Source organism: Asparagus officinalis, chromosome 9, assembly GCF_001876935.1.
Source record: "Asparagus officinalis chromosome 9, Aspof.V1, whole genome shotgun sequence".
Lineage (NCBI taxonomy): Eukaryota > Viridiplantae > Streptophyta > Magnoliopsida > Asparagales > Asparagaceae > Asparagus > Asparagus officinalis.
Window position 1 is genome coordinate 18,590,254 of NC_033802.1, and position 12,196 is coordinate 18,602,449.

General features: G+C 38.4%; 1 protein-coding gene across 1 annotated transcript in view; it reads right to left on the reverse strand.

Annotated features, from left to right (window-relative positions):
- The window catches only part of LOC109823255 (ATP-dependent DNA helicase Q-like 4A), a 21,126-nt gene extending 10,421 nt beyond the window's left edge, over positions 1-10,705 (reverse strand). Inside the window, 13 exon segments of the mRNA XM_020389539.1 lie at positions 3,120-3,255; positions 3,321-3,472; positions 3,561-3,681; positions 5,231-5,385; positions 5,446-5,532; positions 6,340-6,471; positions 6,554-6,926; positions 7,036-7,163; positions 7,249-7,422; positions 7,539-7,991; positions 8,189-8,246; positions 10,385-10,558; positions 10,643-10,705. Coding sequence (XP_020245128.1) covers positions 3,120-3,255; positions 3,321-3,472; positions 3,561-3,681; positions 5,231-5,385; positions 5,446-5,532; positions 6,340-6,471; positions 6,554-6,926; positions 7,036-7,163; positions 7,249-7,422; positions 7,539-7,991; positions 8,189-8,246; positions 10,385-10,558; positions 10,643-10,665 — 2,166 coding nt within the window. The 5' untranslated portion in view covers positions 10,666-10,705.

Below are 12,196 nucleotides of genomic sequence, written 5' to 3' on the forward strand. Positions count from 1 at the left end.
GATAACTTCCAACGACTTCCCTCTCTCTCCCACTCCCGACTCCCGACGACGACGACTCCGACGACGACGACTGCCCTCTCTCTCCGATGACGACTGTCCTCTCTCTCACGGCCCTCTGACGACGACTTCCGACGATTACTGTCCTCTCTCTCACGGCCCTCTGACGACGACTTCCGACGATTACTGTCCTCTCCTCCAAGCTCCGACAACAACATCCTCCTCCAGGCTCCGACCAACAGACTTCCAGGCTCCGACGATCGTCAGATTTCCAGGCTCAGACGACAACATCTCCATCTTTGTTGGCAGCGGCTTCGTCTGCAACAGAGAAACAGGTAATCGACTTCCCTTTAACTAATTAGATGCTATATTTCTTGAATTTATTTCTTCATAGTTCATTCATATTTCATACAACAAGCTTATCAATTATGCATTTGTAGAATTTTTAGATTTTTATATGATTTTTCTTATTATTTAGAACATTTAAATGTATTTATATTTGACCGCTATTTGACAGTGCACTATTTGCCGCTATTTCGCCGCAATAGCGCGCAATAGCCTTAGCGGTACCTCGCCGCGACGCGCCGCGATCCGCTATCAACAACCTTGTCTGTCTCCCAAAGGTGCCTCGTCCTCCCCCTGTGTCGCGGTCACGTCCTCAACCACGACCACGACCTCTGTCACGTCCAGAGAACATAGCAGATTGATCAAGTGATGGAGCGGACGGTGATGGAGATGCAGTAGTCAATCCTGTAGTTACTTACATAACCCTGGAGAATGTAACAGTCAATGACGGGATAGTATCTCCTCCGAGTATTTGACCCCGTATCTGAGACTGCAAAGTGGGATTCATACCAGATAAGAACTTGGAGACAACAAGGTCCCTACGATATCCCAACAGTGTTGCGGCATCCGTAACAGTGGGCTGATGTATTTCTAATTCATCGATCAGACTCTTCAGTTCCCCAAAGTATTCGAGTATAGAGCGATCACCCTGTTGAAGAGAGAAAATACGTTCATACAACTCGAAAACACGGGAAGCATTTTTCTCATTCCCGTACATAATTTTTAAATTATCCCACATTTTCTTAGCAGTGCTCGAGAGCATGACACTGCTACTGATCTGGGCTTCCATGCTATAAGAAACCAAGTCATCACACAACAGTCAGCAGAGAGCCATGCGGGATACATGGGATCTGTGGATGTGAGAGGTGGAGCCCAAAGATGAGTCAATTTATTCTGAGCATCAATGAAGATGCAGAAGGCTTGTGCCCAAAGTAGGTAGTTGGTGCCATTTAACTTCACGGTGGTCCCCAAAATGACTTTCGGGGTAGAAATCTCAGCAGTAGTATGTGTAGTAGTAGCAGCAGAAGAGATGTCAAATCATGTCATTGTTACAGAACAGGATAGTACGATATCAGGAGTGTAACAGTCTCCTTGTCTAAAGTAGAAACCTGAAGGTTAGAAAAGAACTCACCCGAAGGTCAGAACCTGAGTAACCTGGGTTATACCCCGAAGGTCAGAGTAGAAAACCCGAATGTCATTTTGCAGGAACCCGAAGGTCAAAATAGAACCCGAAGGTCAGAACCCGGGTGAGAACCCGAAGAGTAGAAGAAAAAACCCAAAGGTCAGTAGTCATAAACCCGAAGGTTAAAAGGAGAGAATCCGAAGGTCAGTAGTCAGGAACCCAAAGGTTAAAAAAGAGAACTCAAAGGTCGGATTTTTTTTTTGGGTTTCGATTTTAACCGAAGGTCGTGTTTTTTTTTTTGTTACAAACTCTGACTCGGTCAAAACAAGAGAGGCCTAAACAGAGAAGCCCAAACAAGAAAATCACACAACAAATAGCCCAACAATCACAACGTATGACAGCGGCTAAAAAAAAGAAGAGATCCTAGTGTAAGACATCGATGATGGCGGCGGTCTCGGATGACGACGGGGCAGCGGTCTCGAGCAGCGGTGTCGAGGTTGAGGACGACGAGTGACGGTCCGAGCAAGCGATGATGACAACGGCGGCAAGAGCAAGCGACAGCGACGACTAGGATATGATCTCGAGCAGGTGATGATGACGACGGCGACAAGAGCAAGCGACAGAGGCGACGACTAGGATATGATCTCCGATGACGGCGAGTGTGGAAGGAGAACAGCAGCCGAGATCAAAGCCTTCTTCGCACAGAGGATGACGACGACAGCTAGGGCTCGGAGGTACAATAGTTTTTTTTTGTGGCGGCTAGGGTTTTGGAGGCAGTAGGGTTAGGGTTTTGGAAATTGGCTCTGATACCATGTTGAAGTGAGAAATCAGAGAGCTTTCCTCTTCCATTCATTCACATGAGTTTATATAGGGTTACATATGGGTAATAGGCTAATAGGTTAATGGGCCCTAACCCAATAACCCAAATACTAATTCTAACAGACATTAAGAATGAAAGTTGTCGACAAGATAAGTGCAAGAGAGTGGAAATGATGAAGGCAAATGTTGGTTTAACAAGATAGAGCGAGGAAATAAAAAAAAAGGTTTTGGTTCAGATACCGTGACCATATCAATCAAAGACCCAGATATAGTGTGGTCCCTCTGCCACTGCTCAAGGGTGTCTACAATGACCCGGGTTTCAAAACCTTCAAATCTAACACAAGAGGACCTTTTATTTTATAATGTATAAGCTTGAGTGTGGTTAGAGAGCAAATATTCCGATGAAGTTTACAATATCTAGATGGTATGACTAGCAGGTTTGGAATTTAAGGGTTCCTCTTTGACCTTGGTACCTGAGAGAAAAACATCTACGAATTTTCTCCTGCTTGGAAGAAGACTACCGTCCTCCACTGAAATCCATCAATTAACTCACTCATACCACAGCGACAATCCTAAAGCTGGTTCAATGCACAATGACTGTTGGAGGATGATTCAACTCCTAGAAAGGAGGTAGTCATCTCAAAATGATACAAAAATAGACTGAACTAGGTTGATAGAGTATCATGTCAAAGATGTATATATGGGACAAAATGACTAAACATGATGCACAGATAGAAAGAGAGAAGAAGACATATAAGAGTGTTTCTAACAATATATCATAAACTAAGATGAACTTCTATGTCTGGCTACAGTGATACTTAAGAAAGGGTAGAACCTGCAATTTTTCAGCCACTTTCTCACAGTCCATTCTTGAAAGGCAATAAACGATGCCACATTCATCAAAGTGATTTTCTTTGATAAATTTATCCATGTCGTCCAAGCACTTCTTTGTCTTGGGCATGATAGAATACCTGCAAAATTTATCTTAATGATTTGCTGAAAACTAACAGTTCAAATTATTTTGCATCACACTCACGATAAGTTTGGGCGGTTGAAACTTTGTTTAAAAATGACGCAATTCTCAAGGCCAAGAGCTTGAACAACATCTTCCTTGACACTAGCGGTTGCTGTAGCAGTTAGGGCCAGCACAGGAGTATTGGGAAACTTCTGTTTCAAAATGCCAAGGCCCTGACGTAATACAAAATACGAGCAATGAAATAATAAATTCCAAAATGTATAAATGATAAACTGCGTAAAGAGCTCTGATTGTTCTTACCTGATAATCCGGTCTAAAATCATGTCCCCATTGGCTTACACAATGAGCTTCATCTATGACAATTCTAGCAAGTAATTCACGAGAATATAAACTGTCCAAGTGCCTCAACAAAACATCGCTTCTGTGATGGCATAAATATGTATAAACAGATAAGCTTGTATTAAATTGGGGAACACTGTAACGGTGGAGCAAGAATAATTTTAGAATTTCTATGCGAAAAATGCACTACCCAAGTGCACAGTGTACAAATAGGCCATAGAAATTTGAAATCCATCCCATTAAACATGACATAGAACATACAAATATTTTGCATATACAATCAGTCTTATAAATTTACTTTCTTTTCACTGTTCATATTTGCATCTTTATCGGTAAGGTAGTAGTGAGCAGGGTAAAACTTCGTGGATCATTGTAGGGTATCCATAATAACTCGAAGCTTTAGCTAACAGCAGTGTAACACTCTAAGAAGACCCCCAAAAAAAAACTCGAGGTGCGAATCATGATGGTTTCTTAAATTTCACCTTCTGCGATAACAACAGAGCTCATTATCCCATATTTTGGAATCAGCTAGACTAATTCCTCTTTTCTCCATTAGCTCTCCATTAAGGGCTAACTTCTTTCCTTTTGGATTTTTATGTTCTGTATCAGCTATCTTTGATCATCCAAATACTTGCAATGTTTGGTTTGTATACACTAGCATTCACAGTTGATGAATATGTGATTTTTGAGCTATCCTTGATCATCCAAATCTTGGTACTGGATGGGAACCACATTCCTAGAGATCATTTTCACTAAATTCAAGTAGCCGCTATACGTCATGCTCCATCACTGTGCTCAGTCATTGCACCACCAAAAAAGAAAATACAGGATAAGACAAAGCAAAACTTCCCTTAAAGATTACATGGCAATTGTAAACATTAAAGAAAGGTTTTTCAACAACGCAAGATGAAAAGAGGGTATCAATGGTAGCTATTAAATAGTATGTTGAAAGTTTTAAAAGCATACATAAGTTGAACAGGACAAACATGCAAATGTAGCATATGAATGATGAGGTAGCATGCTGGATCCAGGGACCAGGTCCAAGCAGACGTCGATAGAGCAACAATAGGAGGCACAGGTATGAGTAATGATTGGTTACATAGTGCTCTATGCATGGCTGGTTAATCAAGGACACTTGAACATTGATTGACTCATTACAAAAGGAAATGGTTTCAGAAGCATTAACTTTTCAGCAGAAACTTATATTGAATTATACACTCATAGAGACGCCCGGATATGGGTGGGATACCCCACTTTCATTAAATTAATTTACTTTTTTATATGGCAAATACTATCAGATACTCATAGATTTCGTTGTGTCCAATTATTTTTATCTTATATTCTCTTCTTTCCGAAGAAATAGTTAAAACGGTTGATGATAATTGATTTCTTCTAATTTTAATATAAACCTTTGAGGCACATATTATAAGGTGAAGTTAACCCTTTGAAAGAATATCACCCTTCCAAATGGCTTCCTTAGGGAAGCTAGTTACAAAAAAATTATAAAACTAACCATACTTAAGGGGTCTAGCCACCCTCACAGAGGCATCAAAAGTGATAGTATGGTGGTATTAATTTTTTACCAAACATGCAAACCAGCATTGAACATCTAAAATACGTACAAAACTTACTTTGCAACTTTTTCTGGAGTAACATACAACAACTTGTATGTACAGACACTGGACATTAGTTCTCTAAAGATTTCCTGTTGTTCGGTCCACTCCATATTGGCGNTTAATCACAATATCATTGTTATATCTAAAAAATCAACAGAATGCAATATGCTCTACCTGTTTCACAATATTATTGTCATATCTAAAAATCAACAGAATGCAACATGCTCTACCTGTTTCAAATGCATTATTTGGTCCTGGATAAGTGAAACAAGAGGAGAAACTACCAGCGTGACTCCTGGACAAATTAGAGCAGGAAGCTGCAAAGCATTTTAACTTCAGATTATAATAGAAGATAACAAATATTAATACAGGAGGTGAACATTTATAGCCACCAGCAAATAAAGATAGAAACAATGTTAGCATTCAAGCAAAAAAGTAAATATAAATGTACAATTTGCCCAGTGAATATGGCAAAGAAGACCATTAATCTATTAAATGTGGCCAGCTCAACTATCAAATAACCTAACCAGTGTAGACAATCCACATCCGTCGTAATAACCTAAAAGAGTGATTAACATTTGCTTTGTGCAGGACCTACACAGTAAGAATTAGCTGGAGTTTTCCAACCAAACAGCCCAAGAGTCCAGGTGATACTGGCTTCCAGAGTTATCTCGAAGCTCCCAGAGATTCTAGCTGTTTCCTTGGGTTATAGCAACAGCACAACACTAGAAGGCAATCATAACTCATTAACAATCATAACTCGTTAACCGTGTTTCAAACAACTAAATCTGTAACTCTCAGACCAAAAACTAAAAAATTCTACATCTTGAGTCCTTTTACGAAATAGGACCATAAAACAAAGAATAAGCACATATACACCAATTCAGATACAAACGTAATACAGCAAAACGATGCAAACTCTAAGTAAAACGTATAAAATTACAATGACACTGTAAGAAGTGTACATATTCGAAACATGCTACGTATTACATAGACAAAAAAGAAAGGAAAAGAATTAGAAGTGCACACAACTTAACCATAGATTAACAAAAGAGTAAACCGCTGTAATATCAGGAAATTACTATGAGATTTAATGAAGTCCATGGCCATAGTCATTAGCTTACCTGGTATGTTAGGCTCTTTCCCCCACCAGTTGGCATTAAAACAAAAACATCACAACCACTCATTGTCGCGTTGATCACCTCTCTTTGACTAGGGCGGAAGGAATGATTTCCAAACACTTTCTTGTTGTTGGCCTGGTATGAGAGTCAAATGCAGTAAGCATAAACAGAAAAGAAAGATGGGAAATTTTGCTCTTTTATTTTCAAGGAAGAAAACCTCAAGTTTCTTCGTCCATGGAAAGTCCATACGCTTCCACTTCGGATCAACAGAACCTTCAGTATAATTAATGTCCAGAAGCTTTGGAGTAAATATTTCTCTTTCAGCTGGTGGTAGTGGAGAATTTAGCCTATCCATGGAAGAAAACTGCATTGGAGTACTCCAACCTCCGTAGCTTCCTGCTTCATTTCTTATATGAACTTGAGAAAAGGAGCTCAATGAATCTACTCCTGATGTCATTACTGGAGTTCCAGGTTGGGAATTCTTGGCAGCAATTGTCGAGGTCATAGGATGTGATATGTGCTTTTCATCATCTTGGTTTGAGCAGAAGGCATATTTTTCAAGTTGCTGAATCTGTTTGTTCAAATGCAACCTGAAAAGAAGCAAATCTAGGAGCATAAAGAAATGTATTGATTCTTCTACGCACCGACCAAATGAACTCTAAAAAATGTTGTTGAGTAACATGAAACATAGCGACACACCGCTCATGGCGAAGATCTTCAATCTGCATTGAAGTAAGCTCAACATTGTCTAGAAGATCGTTTGATATAGCAATTAGTCTGTCCTTCATCTCCCTTATATGAGTTGTTGCTTCTGGACAAAGTCCGAGCTGGATAATGAAATATAAAGCACATTAATAATAGTGAAAGAAATTTCAGAAGCAGAAAGGTGAAACCAAAAATAGAGAGACATACTTTGAATCCATGACAACAGTTTTCACGTAGTTCCAAGGGAATGGTTTCTTCACAGGGGCCTGTGACATTACTTGTCAACCCCATTGGAGTAAAAGCCGCATATTTAGATGTGGATCCTTCAGGTGTGCCATTGCTTTGGTAGTGTTCCATAACTATCTGGTCTACATCAATATTCTGAGAAAAAAATAAAACAAGATAACACATAGAGCGTGTATATGATCACTAAATTACTATCAAGTAATAAGCTTCAAAAGAGCTAGCAGTAAGTAAACAAAATACAAACAAAATACCTCCAAAATATCATCATTCATAACATCTTCACAGTTTTCTTCAACATATTTATCCCCATACTTAGTCGAAGCATTGTGAGGGGTTCCCAAACCTTCATTAGAGGAACCACAGGGAACCTGCATTTTTCTCATACCCGGTTGCACCACGTTTGGAGCTGCATCAACATTATTATTGCAGATACCACCATTCATGAAAGAATTCCTTGTACAATTTAGAGAAGTGGTAACCCCATTGTTCGCTCCATGTGGTGAATCAGATCCATAATTATGTGTATACAAATTTTCATGAGCTGAGGCTCCAGATTTTTGGAAGTGAGGTGCTTTTTGTATAGTATTGCATGAATCTGACGCCTGGGAGGGGAACTGATTTGCATGATTAGGAACTGAAGCCGTTATTCCAGGTCTTAAATAATTCCTGCATGTCAAGTGGTTTCTGGAAAGAATATTCCATGCCTGTCATGTTTGGATCCAATGGGATTAGGATCACATGGAACCAATTTGATCGTCAGGCATGAAGAAAATCTCTCTCAAAAGAAAATAAGCAATAAAACTGATAAACATCAAATAATGAGAAATGATTTCAAATTTCTCATTTGTTAAAATTTTGAAACATTCAAATATAAAAGGATGGATAAATCATTTAAGAATACCTTCTCGACCACGGAACCTTGTAGCCTTCCATTTCTTTGAATATTACAGGTCATAGGCCTGAAGGGCATTAAGAATCAAATGGGATAAAATCATGAACATACATGTAAGAATAAAATCCAACAGAATGGATGGAAAAAGAAAGCAACCGGTAATTGGTAGCATAAGTAAATGTATTTCTCAATATCTCATGTATCAAAACGAGTTATAACTATCAGAGTCTAATGACGCAAAAAGAAGAAAAAGTAAAATTAATCTCAGTCAAATTGTGCACAATCTCTTCTAGAAAATATTATAAATTAAAGCCATAGAAACATTACACAGAAATAGAATAGTTTAAAATCGATCCACGAATCAATTTCCTTTTGTGGATAGAATTTTCACAAAAGAAGAATGTCTGAGAATTTTCACAAAAGAAGAATGTCTGAGCAGCAGACAAGTTACTAAATAATTATCATCGTTGCCAAAGCTCTTTCTCAAGTGAGGTCCGTAACTGGACAATTTAAGACAACATGACATGCAGATATCAACCGTTACGATGATGATAATTTCAGACTACAAAAAATTTAAGGCAAGAGGGACTTGCCAGAAAACAGTAGAACCAAAATCTAACAGGTAGATAGTCAAATAGTCAAATCTCATGGTAACGAAGTTTCAAGCTTGTGGCTCCTGTCCAAAGTATCTGCTAGGCTAAGAGAGACAATATAACAAAGATAAATTGATACACAGAGCTGCATTTGCCTCTTAGGTACACCATAAGCCAAGGAATGAGTTTGAATTTTGAAACAAGATTCAAGCTAATTTACTGAAATATAAATAGAATACTGTATGAAGTTCAACAAATCTTTAGATGTGCCATTTTAGATCTAGCCAATGCAGCAGCAGCAAAATTAAATGTGTTAATGTCTGGAAACACTATAGATCCATATTGAGGTTAAATATATCAGCGTATACCAAAACCAATGATTTGATGTCTTGAAACACTGTAAATCATTATTGAGGTTAGGTATATAAATGTATTCCAAAACGAAATGATTTGATGTCTAGAGACATAGTAGATCCTTGTTAAGGTGAGGTAAATCAATGTATACAATAATCAGTTAAGTTAAACATTAGACTACTAATTAAACGAAAAGATGTATTTGATGCATTTGAATGTGTCTAATTTTGTACTATAAGTCTAACTAAAATGTTTTGCCAATATAAAAAATGTTGTTCAACAAAATTTATATTGAATAATTCAGATTGCCTATAGGTAAATTGCAATGAATATTGTCTAATTCTAGAGTGCAAGGCCTTGATTGGTTCGAATGATTCTGGTCTAGGAGTTGTGCACTTTTGAGAAAAGAATAGGATGAAATCTTATGTCCCATCAGAGTTAGACATTGAATTATAGCTCAAGGATCCATCTTAAAGGCAGTGTTATTTGTACAAATATTTTCAAATATGTAGTTATGTTACACACACTAACTCTCATAGATTTCATGTCTTTCATAAGAGTTAGTTGGACTTCATTTGAACTCTAGGCTAACTTTTATAATGAAACAAAACCTACATTTTCTATAGCCATATTTCCAACTGCATTATCACAAAAAATAACAAACACAATGCATCATCAGGCAGGTTAAATGTGCAAATGTATACGTCAAAAGACCACTGCAGGAGAAATTTGAATATGAGAGAGAGAAAGACAAGAGGACGAGAAGGAAACAGTGAGGTACTGAAGTTGGACCCCAACACTTACATTTGGTACGGATATTATTCCTGACAAATTGTGATCAGTGTGTGGTAACTATGACTAAGAAAATATGTCTGGTTGGGGAACCTTCAGTCTTAAGGAGAAAGAGAGCCAGACAGCATACTTGGCTATGTTTACATCTGGACATTTGGTAGGTTGTCACCAAGTAACAAAATCAGTAGTTGGGAATCCCAAATCATTGAACGGATTCTCGCACCTGCTTGAGTCCATTGCAAAATATTAAGCTGAACATTTTTCCAACAAAATAGGGATTCTTATTTTTTTTAGATGCATTAGCACATATACAAGTGACATAGGTCAGCTGGACATTTCCACATAACATGGCTTGCAACATATCTTAAACCAAACAAGAGATAGTATATATAAAAAAAATTAAATTCCCGTGATATTGTGCATTGAGACACTGAAAAAGAATTCACAAGTGCAAAACATGGTATACCTTGGACACAGCATTCCTTCGGGTTGAGGTTTTTGTGATTCCAAGGAGTAGAGGAAACCAGAGCTCAAGTACTTATCTTGACACGTGAAGTTGTCAAAAGCTGCTGCATGCTGCTGCCAATTCACCTTGGGAAGTTTTTCCCCGCAATCAAATCCTTTATCTAACTTGCTTTTACTGCATATAGTGCATGGAGTATTAATATATCATATAATAAAAATCAAAGGAAATCCACAGGACAATCTTCACTGCTAATCATGCCTTGATGACGCTCCTCTATTCATCTAATCATCAGATAGCATAACACATTGCTCCTAATACCACATGTTATATTTGAAAATGCAGTAAGGAAAATTAATAATAAAAAGAAAAATAATGATCCGTAAAATTATTCATTTTGACATTTAACCATACAAATTGCCGTCATTCAGGAAAGACAGAAACAGTAATCTTGAACAAGTTAGAACCCTAGAACATCCAAAAGATTTCATTTTTTCTTACAGAAGTCGATGAATCGATTGATCAAATACTAAAGATGAGAGATTTAAAGGCGTTACCCGCGATCTCTAGCGGAGGAGAGCGGACGAACCCTAGAAATTTAGAATAGGGTTGAAATTGCAGGAGATGAAACAGGATTCGAGCACAATTAGGAAAGAGTAGGGTTTTGATCAAAGGCGATAGAGGGAACTGGGGAGATTTTCTTTTTTGGGTTTTGTTTAGGTTTGCTTTTAAAATGTTTTCGCTCTCGCTCGCTTTAAAATTTGGGCGGGATTGATATTGGTTTTCACGGACGGTGAAAGACTGGAAGTGAGGAAGCAGGATTAAGGGGTGTGTTTTGTTCAATTTCTATAACGCCCTGTTTGGATGGAGGGTAGAAGGGGGAGGGGAAGAGAAATGTAGTTTTCATCTTGTTTGGGAGTTTTTTTAAAGAGGATAGAGAGGGGGAAGGAAAGGGAACGGAGAGTAAAATTGCTTGGTTTTCTTTCCCCCCGATTTGGGCGGTAGGGGCCTGTTTGGATTTGTAGGGGGTGAAGGGAAGTTACGGGAAACTAAGAGAAGGGAAGGGAAGGGAATGGAAGGGAAGGGAGTTCTCTTCCCCTTGGTTACACCCCAATTTGGGGGGTAACAAATTTTATACTATTAGGGGGTGAACTAAAGGCCTGTTTGGATTCGTAGGGGGTGAAGGGAAGTTAAGGGAAACTGAGTGAAGGGAGGGAAGGGAAAGGAAGGGAAGGGAAGGGAATTCCCTTCCCCTTGGTTACACCCCAATTTGGGGGGTAACAATTTTTATACTATTAGGGGGTGAACCAAGGTGAATGGAGGTGAATTAACTTCACCTCCTAAGTATTCCAAAACAAGGTGAATGGAGGTGAATGGTTCCCCTAACTTCCATTCACCCTCATTCCCCTCAATCCAAACAAACCCTAAGGGGAACTAGGGTGAATTAACTTTACTTCATAAGTGTTCCCAAACAAGGTGAATGGAGGTGAATGGTTCTCCTAACTTCCCTTCACCCTCATTCCCCTCAATCCAAACAAGCCTTAGAGGAGGGTAAGGGAGGGTAAATGGGTGTAATGACATTCTTACCCCCATCAAAACAAATAAAAGAGCTGATGTGTTATTAGTGGGTGTAATGACATTCTTACCCCCATCAAAACAAATAAAAGAGCTGATGTGTTATTAGTATAAAGTCATTTATGTAAATTTACATATATTTACTAAACAAATAAAAGAGCTGATGTGTTATTAGTATAAAGTCATTTATGTAAATTTACATATATTTACTTTCCTTCACCTTACTCAACTCCCAAACAA